The sequence below is a fragment of the Eutrigla gurnardus genome (assembly GCF_963514095.1).
Source record: "Eutrigla gurnardus genome assembly, chromosome: 13".
Lineage (NCBI taxonomy): Eukaryota > Metazoa > Chordata > Actinopteri > Perciformes > Triglidae > Eutrigla > Eutrigla gurnardus.
Genome location: NC_139936.1, coordinates 21,087,484 through 21,108,315, shown reverse-complemented (window position 1 = coordinate 21,108,315; position 20,832 = coordinate 21,087,484). Strand labels below are relative to the sequence as shown.

The 20,832-nt window shown below is 43.4% G+C and overlaps 1 protein-coding gene across 1 annotated transcript; it reads left to right on the top strand.

Moving 5' to 3' along the window:
- Nucleotides 1-925: 925 nt before the first annotated feature.
- On the top strand, nt 926-19,626 carry scarf2 (scavenger receptor class F, member 2). The gene is made up of 11 exons (XM_084024875.1): nt 926-1,599; nt 3,499-3,557; nt 3,645-3,746; nt 4,630-5,149; nt 5,611-5,829; nt 6,025-6,153; nt 6,432-6,535; nt 7,840-7,954; nt 8,322-8,419; nt 14,223-14,378; nt 15,397-19,626. Exons 1-11 carry the CDS (start codon nt 1,490-1,492, stop codon nt 16,620-16,622), a joined length of 2,838 nt encoding a protein of 945 aa, XP_083881001.1. The 5' UTR covers nt 926-1,489; the 3' UTR covers nt 16,623-19,626.
- Nucleotides 19,627-20,832: the final 1,206 nt, after the last annotated feature.

Sequence of the window (20,832 nt, the reverse complement as noted above, 5' to 3'; positions counted from 1 at the left end):
ATATAATATACTGTATAATATTGTATTATACTATATCATATTGAATTATATTATATTTACTATATTATATGATAATGCATTACACTTTATTATATTAAAATATATTATATTATGCTATATTATTACATAAATATATACCATATTGTATTACACTATATTATATGAATTTAGATTAAACTATAGCCTAGTATTGACATACAATGAATGTAATTGTCATAAGATTTTTAAGGGTCTAATGGATGACTATATTTTGGTCCTAAATCACCTTTCCCCCCTGACGATCCACAATGTGATGTGCTCTCTGTGAGACAACAAGATGCCACAGACACGTGCATTAGTGGAGAAAGGCACATGGATGTTATCATGCATGTGATGTAATGCATTAAAAAAACATGACATCTCTCTTGCTTATTAGCTTTCAGTGGTTGCACTTTGTGCAGAAGTTGCCCTACACCAAAATCACTTCGTTGGTGTTAACAGATGGGGGAGCTATTGTCTAATGTAGTTATTACACTGCTGCCCCCGCCAGCCCACGCGCACACACACGCGCGCGCGCGCACACACACACACACACACACACACAATTCTATCTCCACGCATCAATTAAAAACTGCCCTAAATAGTTAAAGTCGGTTCCTGCAAATACAAATCACATCTAGAAACCTGTCATTTAAAATTTGACAATTCACAGATGGTTAAAATGTTCAATTATCCATAATATTAATGATAGTAGTTGTGTTTTCATTATACTAAAGAGCTACGCATTATCGTCCAAATCGCCCACGTGGACTTTTTGTTTGTAAAAATTACACAATCCGGCCGCAAGACATCGCTTCAGCCAAGGCCACTGAGACAGACCCTGTTGCACACAGGCCTATGTAAATTTGGTGGCGCACGCATGGCGCTCAAAGCCAAAGATAGAGTAACAAATCAGGAATTTCCCTCCTGCCACTCCTGAGAGCGCAAGAGAGGACACAAGTTTACGCGCTTCTCTCCACAGAGGAAATAACGGAAAGGCAGCTGATTCGCTTTCTATTTCTTCAAGACGATCATCACATCTGCACGTTTCCGCGCGCGTTCAGGGCATTGTTTTGGAAAAAAAAGTTTTCTTTTTTTTTTCATTATGAGTCTGGACGGAGGGGCTCTGCACAATGGCCTCATTTAGAAACTTTTGTGGAATAAAAAGCGCACTGCAGGAGAACAGCTTTTTATCAAGAATACTGTGATTTGCTCTTCGCTGGTTGTTTTTTTTTTCTTTCTTTTTGCTGCTGAGTTTCTCGATGGCGTAGGTGGTGGAAAGAGTTTTTCCAATCACCTTTTTTTGAGGGGGGACAAGGATTTGATATTCCACCGAGCAGTTCTGGATTATGTGCGTAAAACCAATCGGAGTGTTCGAAAAGCAGTGAAAAAGCAAAACTCCTCGTCACTTTGTCGAAGAAGGGAAATGCGGAGTGGAAACGGCGTCTAGAAGGATGCTGCCGCCTGTATAATGGAAGTAAAGAACGCTTTTGCTGTTGTCGCGGTGGCTTGTCTCTTCTTTTGCTCCACTTTCAGCCAAGAACTCAACCCCAAAGGCAGGAATGTATGCAAAGCGCCCGGGTAAGCATCAGTGCATGGAGAAAGTAGGGTTTATTCCACTGGTTGTTATGTGGTTGTTGGGAAGTTTTCCTCCTGACGTCGTTTGCCTCGTTATCTCCTGTGCTCCAGGACGCGACTTTCTTCCAAACAGAGTTGGAATCGCACTAAAAAGTCCCCCATCTCATTTCTCCAGTATTTTTCAGCAGCATGGAAAATAATATGTTGTTTTAAAATTGAGCACATTTATTTACATGTTGGTCTAACGAATAACGGTTTTAAGTAAAGTGGGGGAAACCTCTCATATTGAAATCAACAACCGACTTTATTCTCCAAACTTATATTTTTGCGTTCATATCCAGCATTTATGAACACATATTCGAAATATTACTCCACGTTGACCCTCTTTCTTTTCCACACATAATACCTAACGTGTTCAGTCCGCTGATTTGCAGGAGGAGGAGTCCACTGAAGAAAAGCAGCTATACAGATGTGTGCATCTGGAACAGCGGTGCTTTCACTCTCCAGTAGGGGGCGCCCCCATTGACCTTCACGGTCTTCGTGGCACCGTTTTGATAACAAGCTGGGGTTGATCACGGGTGAAGTTTGTCAAATGTTGAAAGGAACACATAGTTCTTTTATTTACATGTCAGAATAAAGACAGCCTGGAAAGGAATAGAATCATAGTCTCTCTCCACAAACTTGTGGTATCCAAAAAGCATCTCATGACTTTCAGGATTGTATCCGAGCCTGCGGAGCTGCTTGTGTAAGAGAAAAACCGAACCCGGGTCCACAATCGCTGACTGCAGCATCCAAACTTTCACTGACAATTTTTAAATTGTGGTCAAAACATTAAAATTTGTTTTGTTCCTTGTAACATAAAAAAGCTGAAAAGAGCTCATCTGAAAAGCTTTTCCTATAGTCAGAATGAAATGTATAATCAAGAGCTGCACTTGTGCCGTCCTTTCATAGATTGTTCGTCTATTTTAGATATAACAGGCATTCACTGCTCCACAAAGTTTGACATGTCCTCCTCCTGGTATTCAACATTCATTGCAGTGAACTCACCGCTCACCTGTTTTTGTTATTTCAATGACTTGAATGCAACGCTTTCAGTGCTGATACAGAAAAATGGCATTTTGAATCAGTTAAAGAGTTGCTATTGAATTCCTTGGCAAGGGCGTTCTTTATGTAATAATGAAAGGCAAACAGGAGTGCGGCTCTGTGTCTACACCAAATTAATTCTACAGTCTTTCTCTCGTGTCAACGCGGATTGGCTGGGTGCTTAAAGGTCAACGAGGGTCAAACCTGAGGGGGGAACTTTGCCTCAATGTGTACCAGCAGCAAGTTGAATGCACTGGCGTGTGTTTTGACATAAAATGGTTAAAAAGAGCTGATAAATCTTCTTCATTCATTAACCAGTGAAGGCACGCAGAGCTTCGGCCTGTGATCTTAACCACGCGCCTGTTTTGGCAGCATAAAAACAGCGCTGCTCGTTGCCTGAAGGCAAAGTGCCGTCTTCAAACACTTGAGGGGAAGCTGACATGTTGCAGGGGCCCCGCGGAGGTCACGGCCGTGGGAGGAACAGGAGACGCATCAGTCCTTTCCTGACAGGCAAACGTGGCTGCGAGATATTGCCTCTGAATATCCCCGTTTCCTTAAAGGCTGAGAAACCTTAAATAAACGACAGATCGAGGCGTTGAGGGCTTCTGAGTGGATACACATGACCCATACTCAGATAATTAGACAACCATGTGTGATGGCCCTGCATACGTTTGCAGAACTTGGCCTGGGCCACATCAATGAGAAGTGTTAGATCAAAGGGGTCGAGGTGGGTGTGGATGCACGCCGCTTTGACATATGTTTTGTTTCACTAGCCAGCTTCTTCAGCTCTCATTCTCCATCCCATAACTTCTTTTCCAGATCGCCAGGATTAGCGTGTTGCAGTGGATGGGGGCAACTCGGGGACGAGTGCCTGACACGTACGTACCACACAGAGGTCTCTTATCAGCGCAGCTCGTTGGTGCAAGCCGGTTGAATAATACACCCTTTTTCTTGTTCACTCAAAGCTCTCTGCGAAGGCAACTTCACCTGCAAGGAGAACGAGGTGTGTGTCAGGCCGAATGAATGCCGCTGTCGACATGGATACTTCGGAGCTAGCTGTGACACTAGTAAGGGTTCTTTGTCAAATCAACATTTTTTACCTTTTTGCTTTTTGTCTGTGTTTTTTAAAGGTCCAGTAAATAGGAAGTATTTACCGATATTTTACCTTGAAAACCGAGTTTTAGTGCTCGTTAAAATCTGGAGCTACAGCATGAGCAGAAATGACAGCGCTCGGGTTTTTAAGCTCTTGTTCTAGACTGAAATATCTTCCATCTAACTTTTGGATGGATAGCCATGAAATTAGCATGTTGGCTTACATGCAAAACAATGATGGTGTCCATGGTAAACACTGAACCAAAACATCAGCATGTTAGCATTGCCATAGTGATTATGTTGCCATGCTGGCGTTTAGTGAAAAGCGCAGCTGTGCTGAAGTCCAACCTCAAAGCGGTGTGGTGTCCAAACTGTTTTTTGGATTGTGAGTCATATACAAAACAATCTAATGAGGAACAATAACGATGCAAAATCAATGCTGTTATTAATGTGTGACATTACCCAGATTCCCCCCAGCATTTAGTATATGCGAACTAAATTATCTTTTTTTTTGTACAAAAACACAGTGGCATCAATTCTGAAAATGTAGGGAAAAAAAATATGATAGTGAAAAAAAATATGAATAGTTTATAGCAGTTTTTGTACTTTTCATATTTGTCCTAATAATACAAGTGAGTTTTGTGTTTTTAATCTGACAAAACAATAACAATACATCAAAATCAATGTTAATAATTATTTGATGTATCCATTGATTGGGATAATCATTTTTATGGCAGATTATTGATGCAGACATTTGTGTCTTTCCAACTTTTTTAAAGGGATACACAAGGGTTAAAGATATCTGACGAGTCAGATTTATTTGCCTCATTTTCTGATGTCCACACTGTCTTCTAACAGAGTGCCCTGCCCAGTTCTGGGGCCCCGACTGCAAGGGGAAATGTAATTGTTACCCCAACGGCCAGTGTGATGACTTGACCGGCGAGTGCACCTGCAACCACAACCGTTGGGGACCGAACTGCGAGAACGCTTGCCTGTGCCAGAAGGGCAAATGCGACCAAGAGACGGGCAAATGCACCTGTCACCCCGGCGTCTGGGGTCCCCAGTGCAACAACAACTGCTACTGCAGCATCAACTCCATCTGTGATGCGATGACAGGCCGGTGCATGTGCAACCCCTTTTGGACGGGGAGGAACTGCGCCATCCAGTGCAACTGTAACAATTCGCCGTGCGACCAGTTCACGGGCCGCTGCCAGTGCCGGGAGAGGCTGTGGGGCCCGCGGTGCGAGCGCTACTGCCAGTGCATCCACGGCAAGTGCAACCAGGCGGACGGCTCGTGCACCTGCACGCCGGGGTACCGTGGGAAGTTCTGCAGGGAACCGTGTCCTGCCGGGTTCTACGGTCAAAACTGCAGGAACAGGTGGGGGAAAAAATCTTGGCAGGAAGCAAAAAAAAAAAAAAAAAAACCCACAGGAAACATGCAGTTTTACAGACGCCTCATGTTCACGTCACTTTAGTGCAGTTTTGTGGTTTTCATTGGAAATAAATTGATATATTCTGCAGCTGATACTTAATGTTACTTAATGGAGCCATGATAAAGTCAGATTTGGGAGTCTTCACATCATTAGCCAGCATGTAAAAGCAATTCAGGTTAAGTGCTTTACCTTCCCTGGATGGGGACATTCTCACACGGTGCAGTTGCTCTGAAGAAACACACTGAGGGTTCAGTGTTGTTTATCTCCCTCTTTAAATAATTACAGCAATTTAAAAGCATACAAGTACAGATTATTTCCATCTGGTTTCACACGCTGAAACAGTTTTGCAACACTTCGGTACCACGTAAACAAGATAAATGAGTCTGTTTTTCTTGGCCGACTACAGGTGTGGTCACTGCAAGGGCCAGCAGCCCTGTAAGGTGACGGAGGGACGCTGCATCACCTGCGACCGGGGCTGGAACGGGACGCGCTGTGACCAGCTCTGCTCCAAAGGCTTCTTTGGCGAGAGTTGCCAGGAAGTGTGTCCGACCTGTAAAGACGGTCACCACTGCGACCCCATTCATGGCAAGTGCTCTCACTGTAACCCCGGCTGGATTGGGGACAGGTAAGAGAGCACGCATGGTACAAGTCCTGTAGGGGGGGGCATGCAAAAAAAAGAAAAGAAAAAACACATTTTGTGGTTCAGGCCAACCTTTTCTGTCTCTGATGGCAGTGCCTTTACAAGGATCTACTGTAATACCATGTTCCATGCTTAGCGTGAAAATAACGGTAATCATGACATTCTTCTGGTGTGTGATAGGTGCGAGGTGCGCTGCCCCAACGGCACATATGGCGAGAACTGTGAGAACAACTGCAGCCACTGTTTCAACGGCATCTGTCATGTTGTCACCGGAGAGTGCTTGTGTGACCCAGGATTTTATGGCACCTAGTAAGTCATGAGATACCCCCCCCCCCCCCCCCCCCCCCACACACACACACACACACACACACACCCTTTTGTGAGTAAAGTGAAAAATGGTCGATGGCTTTCTTTGAGGCATGTTTTTTAAAAGATACTGATAAAGACCATTTTTATTCCTCTAATCTTTCATCGCAGGGAAAGAAAGAAATGTATGCCTTTTTTCTCTTTTTCTGCGTCCTCTTTCATGCATCTGTCACTTGGAATGAACATTAAACAGAAGTTGTTGTTTTTTCTCTGTACTCAAGCTGCAATATGACCTGTCAACCTGGCCAGTATGGAGTGAACTGCAACCTAACCTGCTCTTGCAATGACAAGAACTGCGATCCCGTGTCTGGTGCTTGCTATCTCCGTAAGATAACCTCCTTTCTTTTTTCTTTGAAGAGCAAACGGATGCTTTGTACGTATGATGTTTTTAAAGGATTTTCTGTGAATAGTCAGAAACAGGTTTTTTTTCTAACTAATGTACATTTTCAGAGACAAACAGCTTAAAAAACTAACGAAAGAGTTCTAACCCTCTGAAGTGTTTGTCCAAAGAGCCAGATGCCACTAGCGCTGCCTGTGTGTTAAAATGTCTAATAGTTGGCTGTAGACACGGACTGCCAACAAACACGTCTATTCAGGTCAGTGTGTGTAGCGGGAGAGTTAGCGAGGCCTTGATAGCGTTTCCAGACCCAGACCGGTGTCCTTTTTATGGCTGTGTTTGTTGGCTCTGTTCCTGTCCAGCCAGAGAGAGAGAGAGACAGGAAGGGAGAGGAAGAGAGAGGGGAAGGAAGAAGAAATAAAGAGGGAGAAAATATGAGAGAAAACTTGGAAGGGAGACAGAGAGTGGAGGAAAAGTGGACTGTTTGGAAAGAGGAGATTGTTGGAGACGTGCGAGAAGAATATTGTTGTTTAGGACACGAGGCGACGAGGATTTTTAGCATGTGGGCCTCCTGAAGACCTCCTCACCTTTACCTTTACCCTCCCAACCCCACCCCCACCCAAACCATTCCCCGTTCTTCACCCAGCTGTGAGCACAGGTTGACAACACGCCACGCCCTGACTATCATCCGTCTCAGCCTTATGTGACAGTGTAAAGGCCTGAGGGTCCGCCTCTCCCTCCCCCTTAACTGATGGCTTGCTTCTCTTCTGGTGGGTCGTCTGTCCTGGCGAGCGCCAAAACGCCATCCGTGCTTACACAGTTACGGCGCCTATTATCTATGGGCTGTATCCCACTTGAGGAGGGAGGGGCGCTGATAAATCACCGATGAGTTACAACACATAGTAAAGAGGGGAGGGGTAGGGGAGGAAGTTGTTTGCAGCAAATCGGCAATGAAAGCGCAAGTGGTCCTGTGTCCTGAGGGAGATAAGATTAATAGTGAAATTTCAGTCGGTTGCAACATCCCTCAAGAGATGCTTCATGTCCAGCAGGTATTGGAAATCCATTAACGCAACACCGCCGATCCATCGTTGGTATCAAAGCTAACTAGCACATTAATAATGATTAAACTGTTAACCCTTCACTTGTAGGGTAAATCTTTAAAAAAAGGAGTTACTTATGCCAAGGTTGCTGGTGTTAGTTATGGCAGAGAGAGAGATTTGTTGAAACTGGCATTGGGAGTTTTGCGGCGCCAATGTGGCACACCCAGACTTTCTCTGCATCTCGTCTTTCAGAGCCCAACCAGCGGATGGGTGTGATCGCGGCTGGAACCCTGGTCTCCTTCTTGCTCATTGTCCTCCTCTCGCTGCTGTGCTGCTGCTGCCTGTGTCGACACAAAGACGACCACAAGTGAGTGACGGATAGGTGTCTTCACCTCTGGGTCCATGATGGGGGGGTGGGGGGTCAGGGGGGCTCCAGTTGCTCCTCGGAGGCTTGCCCTGGTTATGAAAATAGAGGAAAATGTTTTCTTTCTCCTCTCTCTCTCTCTCTCTCTCTCTCTCGCAGGTACCAGGTTGTTAAATGAATAAATGCATTTGAATTGTATTTTAAGTACTTTTCATATATTGACATTAGAGCGTGAGCAGCAATGTGAGCAGTCCCTGGGCCCTCTAAAGAGGCACGGGGCCAGGTTTAATATGCCTCTTTTGAATGATTCATTTGAATTTCCATGGCGTCATCCCTTTTTCAGTCCTAACCAAGACAACTCTACCAACAGCAAAAAAGCCAAGCGGATCCTGTGCGGACGATTCAGCCGAATCAGCACTAAACTCCCCCGTATTCCACTGAGGCGACAGAAACTGCCCAAAGTAGTCGGTAAGCCCCAAAAACTCTTTTTCTCATATCCCACCGCAGCGCTGCCAGACGCAGCTGTGTTTCGTGTAATCATCTCGCTTGTACAACGCGGGTTCACATTATTGACACGGAGGTGTCGGGTGATATGAAAACTGTGGTTTCGCTGGCTATCAGCGCTTTCATACGTCTTCAGCGTAACACAGCAGGGACACTGACAGCAGTGAGCGGCAGTCGGAGGGAGCGTTTTCCTTCGGTGCTACCTTAGTCCTTCTCTTAGATGATGAATAGGGTTGAAAAGTGTATGGTGGCTGCCAGGCGAGTATGGGGTTTCATTTGAAAGGAATGCACTGGTTTTAGAGCCCCTTATTATTCTTGGCACCCTCAAATGCCATGTGTTCATATTATTACAACCCTAAACTGGGGCTTTTCTCTTTTTTTTTCTTTCTCCCCATTTCTTTTTTTTTTTTACTCGTTTCCATCGTCTTCTTCCCCAAGAAACTTTTTCTTGGGCCGAGGAGGAGGCTGTGTTATTAAAAGAAGGCCCGTGTTTGTCGGGGGCCCTGGGTGGTGGTGAGTGACGGGCTATCAAAGGCCGCACTGTTTGGGTGGACGCTGCGGCATGTGGAGGTCTCGTGGTCTGCGACAGATCTGTCTGTGACCCCAGTCTTTTTTTTATAGTAGACAGAGACTTTTAAACCCCACACACAGTTTAACATCACTGTATTGTCCAGTGTTCACAAACTATTTGTGATGTATCACTATACAAATGAATATTCTTCACTTATGACAACACATATAGCTGTAGGGAAATGTATTGTCAGAACAGCAGTATTTTCCACACTTTACAAACTTTCAGTCCTTTCATGTTCATGCAAATGTCATTTTTTTAACTAATTGAATTAGATGAATAATGTTAAACATAGAAAATAGGGTTGACATTTGCAGTGGTGCAAAAGCTGTTAGGCAACTAATAAATTATAGTCCACTGACATTTCATAATTTATTTATTGTAAAAAGTCATTTATCAAGAAAAAAAAAAAAAGCCAAACATTCCCTGGTTCCAGCTTGTCAAATTAGCTAATCTTGCCTGTTTGTCATTGTGAAGGAAATCTTTACTTCCTGACTAAATTTGAAGTTTGGATAATCACTTTTGTCGCCACGCCACTCTCAATGTGGCAGCGAGTGAGCTGGCGGCTTGCCGCCAACAGTGCTAGCTAGCAGTGCTAGGTTTCTGCAACAACGGCGTTATCAGCTGAAATCGCCGTACGAGTGCAGTGAAGATATGTGGCATTGAGCTGGTGGGGCACACTCACGTGGCACACTTGGCCAGTATGTAAAGAAGTATTAAACACACACAGAGGGAGAGCGACTTTATTCTCTGCTCCACTATATCGTTACTTTCAAATAGTTGTTTGGGTCTATATTAGCACTGGTGCATATAGAGAATCTTAAAACATGGATTTACATTCACAGCAGTGTTTCAAATCAGCTTTGCTTCAGTTTAAGCATCATCATGAAGCGCCGCTATTGATTCTTTAAAAGGGGCTTTAGTGGAGTCAGTGTGCTGAAGAAGGAGCTGATGACCTGGTTTCTCCTCCGTGTCAGAGCAGCATGTGCCTCCTCGATTATCCAGCTGATTCTTCAAGATAGCAGCCGTCTCTATTACCCCTCGGCCAAAATACAACACCGGGACACAGAGTTGCCTTTGTCATTACAGTGTGGGACATACAACAGCTTGTGTGTGAAGAGGTTTACCACGTGGAGCAACGTGCCAGAAAAATAGAGCAACGTCATTTTAAGCAACTGTCGTTATGTAAAGACTGAGGTGTTTTTCAGCTGTAACCAAAGAGACCAAAAAGCTATAAAAGTCTATATTTATACACCTGAGTAGACATAAGACTACCAGTCAAATTTAAGAACAGACAGTCAAATTCAAATCTACAACATCCAACGTCTCTCGCGTCCTTCCTGGTTTGTCCTATCCAAATGTTTGCTACTCTGCTTTCTGTTGGGCTGCCCACAGCAGCGTGGTCTGCCAACATTTAGAATCTCTGACTGGGGCTACACAGTCCTGCACACACACATTCCAGAGGGGGCCCGATGGGGCTGGAAACAGGAAGTGGTCAAATTTACCCCAGCCCGTGTCAGAACCGTGATTTATCCACGCCAGGGTCAGCGGCAACAGATGTGGCAAGACAAAATGCAAACCTCTGTTAGCATATTTAGCCTCAGAGAAACAGCATTGTCACCTATTTGCCTCTTGGCAAAACTAAGGCTGTTTGCTTGTAGTTTGGCATTCCATTACAAGCATATTTACTCCACGCCCAACAGATTCACGTCTGCTGCGGCATTCCTTGCATCCCCTGTGTGCGAATGCTTCGCCACGGTTCAGGGCTGAGAGCCGTGCCACCTGCTTTTATCTTTATTTATCCCGGGAAAGAGGGCTGGGATTGCAAAATGTGTTTGCAGCAACAGTCAACTTCGACATTCATGCAGTTGTGCGGGAGAAAACGCCTGAAAATGACTCTTGAGTAGATAAATGAAGATGAAACAAAGGGGAAAGGACAGTTTGAGATGAATAAATGTCATCACTGATTGATAAATAAGTATCGAGTTGGCCGCATTGGATTGTTAGTCATCACTCTTTTTAGAGACTATTTCAGGCTGAAATATTGTTTCTTTGTCTTATTTGATTATGCTCGTTCTTTGCCCAGATTTCTACATCTGGAGCAGGCATTTGAACTAGCAACGTCCCTGTCCCAGCCCAGCTCACTGGCCTGTGGACTACCTCTGCATGTTAACGCATCCCCCCACTGAGCAACGGCGGTGGCGGAGCTCTGCAGCTGGGACGTGTCAATAATGCCCTGTTGTGCGTTGGCCTCCATGTAAGGAGGGATAACAGTGGCGTCCAGTCTGCAGAACAATCTGCCCCACCAGACCCAGTCTGGAGGGAGCAGCTTTCAAGGGCAGCAGTTGTTCGTCGCCGCATGCACATAAGTCGCAAAATAGCCACGTGTTGGCTTGTTGACTAATTTAGCTGAAGTCTTTGCATAGGTTAGCTGCTCTGCATTCCTCAGGGTCTCCGCCTATCTGCCTGTCGCTGCTCCAGAACACACACTTATTTATTCCTCGCATTGAATTTGTCCCTAAAATTATTTTCTCATCCACACCTCTGGATAGATATTATGCTGGGTTCTGTATGTTATGATTAATGGACCACATCCACACAATTCTTTTAAGTTAATCCAATTAGAATAGAAGTGCCATGTAAGACTTTGGATGCCCTTTTGTAGCCACAGCAGTCCGACATTAACAACACATGGAGAGAGAATGTGGGGGCATTATTCTGGATATCCTGAAATAATCATATCAATGAATGACCTTGGATGGAAGTCTCTTCTAAATGAATAATCAAACTTTTGTTATTTTGGTTTCTCCCCCCCTTTGCACACATCTGCACATGCTTATTGTAGACATGTTGCACCTGTGTTGACATTATCCTCCCAGAGGAGCAATGCAAAGACACGAGACTGCAGACCTCAAACATGTAGTTCAGAGGTTTAGATGGCATGATGTGGATAAATGTAAGAACATAGATCAGTGTAGCAATACAGATTTACCTGGTGAGGTATTTCTCAGCATGTTAGCAAGGCATTAAAACAATCTGTGGTAGAAACGCACATTTAAAATGTGTTATTTGGAAACAAATCAGGGTCCTTGAAAATGTCTTTGTACAAACATGTCAGGACACAAAAAATAAATGTGTGGCGTGCAAACACACACACACACACACACACACACACACACACACTGTGGTTGTTTCTTGAAAAGATGTCAAAAGCAAGAAAGGTGAGCTTAGGAGTGTGTTTGTTCCCTCAGCTCCATGTTCCCTCAGCCCTGTGTTTCCACACCGCTGTTCCCTCAGCTCCATGTTCCCTCAGTCCTATGTTCCCTCAGCTCCAGCTTCCCTCAGTCCTATGTTCCCTCAGCTCCATGTTCCCTCATCCCTGTGTTTCCACACCGCTGTTCCCTCAGCTCAATGTTCCCTCATCTCAATGTTCCCTCAGCTCAATGTTCCCTCAGCTCAATGTTCCCTCAGCTCCATGTACCCTCAGCCCTGTGTTTCCAAACCGCTATGTTCCCTCAGCGACATGTTCCCTCAGCCCTGTTTCCAAACCGCTATGTTCCCTCAGCGACATGTTCCCTCAGCGACATGTTCCCTCAGCCCTGTGTTTCCAAACCGCTATGTTCCCTCAGCGACATGTTCCCTCAGCGACATGTTCCCTCAGCCCTGTGTTTCCAAACCGCTATGTTCCCTCAGCGACATGTTCCCTCAGACCTATGTACTTTCAGTTTTAAGTTGCAAAATGGTCCCGTTTTTTCCTGCTATGGCGACGCCATGACCTGCACTGCTCTTCCCCCGACTGACATTCCTTGTTATTCTTACCCTAACCAATCTCAATCACTGACTAAAGAGGATAACAAACAAAGGCAACGAGAATTAGCAAGGTTATAGACATCATGCCATGGGCCAGGGATGATGCTGAGGGAACACACGGCTGAGAGAACACAGGTCTGATCCCATTGGTTTGTGGGGCAGACGAATGGACACAGGAAGCAAGAGAATAAACATCAGACTGGTTTATGAGGAAAAATAAACCAGCCATGTTTAGTTTACACATGATGGTGTAGGGAACCTCAGAGACAGATCATACGCTGAAGTTATTTGAATCTTATTAAGCTCAGAATGTTCTTATTTTGAAGAATTTTAAAAGTGCATTTATAACATCATTAACAAGGAGGAATGTATACCAAGCTGTGCTAAATAGGCTCCCCATACTCTGATATTAATGCATTTTTTCCTTCTGGATAGTCTACAAGTCACCAAGTCTATAAAAGTCCAGCTGTAGATCACTTAAAGTAGCTCATCTTTGTAGTTACAGTCAAACAACACAGGCTAAGGAGCCATGATTTGTTCCTGGTCCTGGTACAGTTAGGGGATTTCTTCCACCCAGGGTTTATCGCAGGTCTAAACAATTGGATGGTCCCATGTGTCGTCAGTCATGAAAACAGGAACATCTAATGTGGTCGGTCTCGTCGAGTTGACGCCCCGGTACAGCCGTAGCCAAAACTTTAGCCAGATGGGATGATCAGCCGCAAGTATCCCTCAGAAACCACAGCTGTCCTGAGACTGAAGGGTCAGCAGAATGCTGCAGTGTGCAAAAAGGGGGGGGGGGGCAGACAGGGAGAGAGAAACATGACTTGACCTACATATTGTTAAGAGAGATGATTCTGTGATGGCGAAAGAATCTATTTTCTTAAAACCTAAATATTAGAGAAGACCAGAATAAAAGGCTATTTTATATGATTTTATATTATTTAACTACAGTGCTTGAACATCTCATAGATTGAGAACATAATAAAAGATAATAGATCACATATGCTTCAATAATTGAATAAATATATAATTTAATAAATGAGTGAATTATTTAGTTGTTTGGGTTAACACAGAGCTGCAGATTTCTGTCTGGTATGATGGCCAAATAAGTATTTCTTATTTGTCTTTTAAGCTGCGAAGAATAAAAATAATAAAAGAGCTTATTAAAAAAAAATCTATATTTGCTCCCAAAAGCCCTTCATGTTGGAGTATTTCCAATTAAAAAAACACAAGATTTTTTTTTTTTTATCACAGACACTTAAACCACCACTTTCCACATCTCTGCAGCAGTTGTGAGTGCGAGTGAGAACAGACTGTTGTTCTTGTAACACGGTACAATACCCTCTGGTTGACCTTTTGGCTTCTGCGTTTGTTTTCTGTTCCCAGTAGCCCACCATGACCCAGAGAACACCTTCAACTGCAGCTTCATCGAGCCCCCCTCAGTGGCCGAGCAGCCCTCCCCCTCCTCCTGGTCGTCCCAGGAGTCTTTCTCTTCCTTTGAGAGTGGAGACGAGGGGCCGGTTTACTGTGTGCCCCATGAAGGTGAGTCATCTTGAAGAATAAATAAACAGTTTAGCTATCTGGAATGACGCACACAAATCCTTAATTTGCCTTTGGCATGCAGTAGCATTTACCCTTAGACATACTTGCTAATAGACACAGGTTTCTGAAAAAGTCAAGATCCCCAGTGTGACCGTTTAGTGACTCACCCACTTCTGCAAATCTCATTAGGAAGATAGCTTCTTTATCATATGCCATCTAGGCCCAGGTTTCGCTTGGAGAACGAGGAGAGTATAAACAGGAAATGGAATGGTCAAGTCAGCGCATGGCACAAATCCAAACAGTGACTAACTCCTTGAAGTTTGATGGAAAACACCCGTTCCGTCAGTTTCTATTCTGGATGTCTGACAGTGCAAGTCAGGTTTTGCTTTGGGGGTTTTGTGCGCGCTGAGTGATTGATGTGTTTTTAGTTCTCTCTTAGTAATTTGGTTTAGGTCTCATTCTTCTCATGAATGGTTCAAGGGCTTCGAAACAATTGTTTTTTTAGTAAAAAAGCCTTGGGCACAAAATAATTGCTGTCAACAAAAGGGTTTTGAATTAGAATCCCACTGATAGGATCTGTCGCATTGGAGCCACTCCAGTCTCAAGTAGACGTACAGAAATGAGCAAAGTGGTAAAGATATCGGTCTTTAAATATCTTGTATGTTGGTGCTTTTCTGGTGGGAAGGAAAAAATGTCTCAGTACTGATGAAAACAATGAATTGCTGCTATTTTGAAGGTCACAGATTAATTGTGGTATAAGTTCAAGTAGCAAATGCCTACATGTATTGATGTTCGCCATGTTTTCATTTTATTGCTTATGAATTCAACTTGAAAATACTTCTTCTATCATAACTTACACAACTTGCTTCAATTGATAATGTGTATGCATATATAAATTGCCTGATGTGTTGAATAAGTTATTTGTATTTGTTAAGATCCAACTTAAAATGTAGTTACATTTTGAATATTGGATAGCTACTCTTTGGCTAATACCTGCTAATTTCTAAACTTTCCACAGAATCTGTGAACGAAGGCAAAGAGAAGCACAGCCCCAGCCCTGCAATAGAGAGGCCAGAAGCGAATGAGGACGATGCAGGAGAGTACACCTCCCTGAAAGACACCAGTGTCACAAAACCAGAAGGCAGTGAGCAGCCCTTCCTCAAGTGTTCTGACAGCGAAGGCTCCACCAGTGGCTCTGAGTCCACCACTGTGGCTCTCTACGCTCGCATCGCTCGTCTCTCCAAGCAGTCAAAGGAGGACGATGGCAGTGGCAAGGATAGCGATCCTACACCAGAGGCTAAGCGCAATGGAAAGCCGCCACCTTCACCTGGCAAGCCCAAGCCACGCCCACCAGACCCGTCCACTAAGCCAAAAGTGTCATGGATACACGGGAATACTACAGGTTCTCCCCAGCCAGAGCATCAGGGGCATGGGGGAATGAAGGCACTTGCGGTGCCAAAGGAGAAAAAGAGGAACTCCAGCGATGGCTCGGCCAAGAGCGAGGAGCGTCAGAAAATGAAGGAGAGGAGTCGGGAGCAACAGAAGAAACAAGAGGGGAAGGAGGCGGACGTCAATGGCTCTCCCAGCAAACACAAACCTCTGCGAGGTAAGAAGTCTGGGGACGAGCACGGCAGTCCCAGTCACATGGAGCACATCAATGGTGTGGTTCAGAATGCCCTCAAGAAGATAAGTAACTTCCACAGCTCCTCATCTGAGAAGAAGCACACTGACAGTCCAAAGGAGACGCCAAAGGAGCCGCCCAAGAGCCCCAAGGTCATCCACCCTCATATGAACTCTGAGGCTGCCACACTCCTGGCTGCTCAGCTCAAGGAGAAAACCCAAAGCATCAACAGGAACGAGGGGACAGGTCTGACGAAGACCAATGGTCTCTGCACACCCAAGGGAAATCGGGAGAAACCAACACCTCCACAGAAAGCCAAGAGGACCCCCTCCAGTGGAATGAGCCAACAGGGCTCCACCAAGCCTCTGCTGCCCACCTCGAGCAGCCTCCAAAAGATGGTGGCACCCGTCGCCACTGACCTCGGGACCCCTGAAGCCAAGAGCCCGGAGAAGCAGGACTTGAACGGCTCAAGGGCAGGGGACCCGATGTTGGATCCTACACCAAAGAAGACTCCGATAAAAAAGCCACCCAGGAAGAAAGGCAAGGAGGGTACTTTGGAATCATCGGAAAGTAAAACACCCCAGCAAAAGACAGCCATCATGCCGCCACAGGTAGTGAAATAAGTGTTTGTCAAGACAAATGGCCAAAGTTTGTGATGGATTTCAAAGAGACTAAACATGGATTTGTTGGAAGATGAACCACATCGTTTTTCAATCAAGGAATTTGAACATTTTCTGTGTGAGTGTGCTGCGACTCCAGGACCAGTCAAGAGTGAGAAATGCTTTTAAATCAAGGGCACAGTTGAGTCGTATTGGTGAGTTGTATTATAATGACCTCTATACACCGTTGTATTTCATTTCAAGAATCCCTTTTTTGTGTAACGACTATGTATCAAGCTCACACCACAACCTGTGGCTAAGCCGGACACAACTGTGAGAACGGTGGTGCACAGACATAACCCATAGTTCATTCATCTCTATTCCTCTGCAGTATGTCCACCACTATATTTATATATGGATCACTTTTGAGGTTGCATAACTAATTTGCTATGCAGGTGTCAAAAAATAGCTATTTTGTACGCTCTCCAAAGGTACTAAGGGTACTAAAAATAACAAGAAAAAAAAAGATCCTCTGAGGATTGCAAGCTATTGTTTTGTTTTATTTGTTTTGTTTGTGGACCAACATACATTAATACAGTTCTATACCTTAAAGATGAAATGACAAATGCCTTTTAAACCTGTTTAGATCACACCTGGTCATATTGTTAACCTACTTAACGAAATATGCAAAAAGAAAAAAAAAAGACAAAAATCAGTGTCTTTGTATTTTTATACAAAATTCAGTGACCTTTTCTCCTTGTAAAACAAAATATGACATGTGCTTACAAGCTAGTACTGGCCAATTTCAAATGTTAATACATTGACATCCATCCATCCATCAAACAAACTGCTACTTTTAGCAACCAGGTAGTGTAGAGCCACAGTCCTCTGTAGCTCTGCATCACGCTACATTCTAAGCCCATGTTTTAGCGACCAGATCAAATGCAAAGGATTTGATTTCAATCCCTCTGGTAACAAAACGCCATTCAAATACTCTGGTTCACTGGGGAACATGTCAAAGTACAGAAGCTAAATACTATCTTACTTCTTTTACATAGGGTATTCATGCCACCATCTTTATGGTAATGCTATTTATTTCCAGTTGAGCTTAATTATTGGAAATTTAGAGTGACACCCCTTCTTGGAGAACATTTTTTAGCAAAGTACGCACCTTTTTGTTTCGCTCCTCTATTTTGCTACAATAACACGCTTCAGTTGGATATACCACATTATAAGGACTGCTTTTCTTTCATCAACAGAATTTGACACCCCAAAGTACACAAGTTGTGCTACATTTAGGATTTATTGTCCTCATGTGAGTCACCTTTAATTTCCCACTGAGATTCAGCATAAGTCTCCTCCCGACAGAAATGTTAGTTTCTGGTTTAAAGTCATAGCTTTCTTTGGTCCAACTCTGTCAGACATGGTTTGTCAGAACCCAAACAAGCTCTTTGATCTACCTGCAAAAAAATAAGGGCTGTTTAAAACCTCTTTCATACTTCGGCTCACACCAAATCACCACAATGTGCTCTTACTGTATGTTTCATTCAGTCAGCTAAACCACTAAACCAAAAAATGAAATCCAAAGCGATTCTACGTCCTCACTTCATGTCATGCTTATAAATCACTTTAAAGCCCGTTAGTTTGTCTGTAATTTGCTGCAAGAAATACTGCACCCCCCCCCCTTAAATCAGATACAATAGATAGTTTTGTTGAAGTAGTGGCTGTGTAGATGTATACAGAATACTACAGACGGACACTGTCATGTGTCTTCATCTGCTCCGTTAAGTTGAGAAACTAGGGCAATATCGTCAACTGAGCTACTCCCATTTCACATGAATTTGTATTTGCTGTCATAAAGATTGTTTTATATTAAGCTATTAGATTCATGCTCAAGTAACAGGGAGCTTTAATTTCATTTGTTTTAGGGTAAGACTGTACGGCTAAACGGCTAAAACGTGCCTCGCGTGTTAAAATGTGCCTCAACTGTGGATCAGTTTAAGCAAAAGAAGCAATGTTTGCCCAAATGCTGTTGCCACCTTCTATTTCAAGTATTGATCCTAAACTAAGTAAACCAAAAAATATGATGGGGTATGATACTTAAGCTGGAGGAAAAATGCTCTTTAATTCACAACGTAGCATGCTAAAACATGAGCTATGAACAATGGATGATAGGTATGTATGTTAACGAGCCATCGGTATGATTTGGGCTGAAGAATATTTTCCTTTCACACAGCTAATTTGTAAAATTGTCTTGGGTTTATGTGTTTTTATCAAGGTACAACACATTTCATTGATTCTTTTTTCAACTTGTATACATTGTGTACTTTTTATTATCTTTGTAAGCTGTGCTTATATGACCTTTTTAGTACTTGGTGTCAATGAACTGGCTTTCATGTTGTATTTGCTTATTTTTTAATTCTTTTTTTTTATGTTGCTTTTTTGAGCTCTGAAGCAAACCTACAGTATGAGTACTTTCCATCTTGTAAAGTTTACATTGGCTCTGTAATTGTTCTCTGTTGATGTTATTGTTTGTGTAACACTTAACTGCATGACGCAGAATGTAATTATATGGCATTAATAGCTGCACCGGAAATCTGTAATCTTCTTGTTCCCAGTTGTTATTATTGCCTCCCATAAAAAAAGATTAACTCATACGGAAAGGATTGTACGATACTACTATGATACCACTGATGAAATAGTTGCATATACTTCAAACCATAACAATGTGTAATTATGAAGTGGCGATTTTTATCTGACTGGCCCTTGCCTGTTTTCATAGGCGTACAGTGCATTTTTGTAAAAAAAAAGAAAAAAAGGAAAAAAAGCTGCAAAAACGTTACCAACTGTAAGGTATATTTTGTCTTTTGTGGTGTGTTTTCAGCAACTTTGATTTGCATTTGTGTACGGTCATTAAATTGGTATTTCCTCATTTACTTCTTTGGAATAAAAAAGCAATACGTGTAGCTGTAGTCAAACCAGAACTTAAAAATCTTTATTTAATGGCTTAAAATAACAGTCATTACATACTAACTCACTCAAACCCCATTTGTTCTCATTGGGACATGACCTCTCCTTGGCATCTTCTCTAAATGTCTCACTCCAGTGTACCATCATTTAGAACAAGAACAACAATATGGTGAAGAGGCATGTGTTAGGTATTGCACCACATAAATCTCTTATTGTATGCTTCAAACGGATTCATTTGAGTGCTGATTGATATTTGACCCTTTCCTGTGACTCCCGGCTACTGGGCTGCCGAGTCGCAGGGACGAGGCAGGAGTCCTCCCGAGTCATTCGGTCACAGCGGCTCTTCAAAGAGCCTGAGGGACCAGCGAATTGTTCATTTGGCTCCTTCAGGATGGCCTGACAAGAGCTCCTTTCATGAGGGGGGAAAACAGTGGAAAGTCTGTGCTAAGGAGTTAATCACGCGCTGCATATGTGTCCTCTTTTGGCAGGGAGAAGAGGGATATAACAGGACTGGGCCACAAGGCAATGAAGGAGCATGAATGGATGGATATAAGGATGGATGGATAGGTCATGTGATGGGTAATTGGAACCAGAAGGCGAAGCACCTTTGTTTTAGGTTTTACTCTTTTGTCATGGTGATCTACTTACTGTGTACTTGTGTGGAGTTCATACAAAAAATGTTGGGTTGGATTGAGGTTTTTTCAGAGCTGTAGACCTGGACTCTGATTTATGACGCACTTTTAGAGTCATCAGGGACTTGCTTATTTATATTAAGCCATGTCTTGAAGTTACGAACAGACGGATAAGGATCCGAACATGATAGGCCATTCTCAAAAGGTTTAGAAGGTTTGCTCGACAAGAAAGAAAGACCTTTGTGGCCCCCATTTGACTTATGTGCACCACTGGATTTTTCTTGAGAAAATTCATGGTCCCCACAGGCTGAACCATAATAATGTTGACTCCTTAACTTTTCATTTAGTTCCAACATCCAGTCAAAACTTTGATTCGTCCGGTACTCTGTTTTATTATCACTATAAGTTTAAACTAACGGTATCCCCATCCGCATGTTAAAGCAAATGTTAGCGTGCAAACATGCTAAACTAAAATGAGGAATGTTATAAACGTCAGTTTGTTACAATTGTCATTGTGAGCATGCTGGTGTCTCCAATAACAACTTTAATAGGTCACGACGGTCTTTACATCTTTGGCCCTGGTCTTCAGTCTGACTCAACTACCACAGACTTGATGTCTCCAAATCAATCTT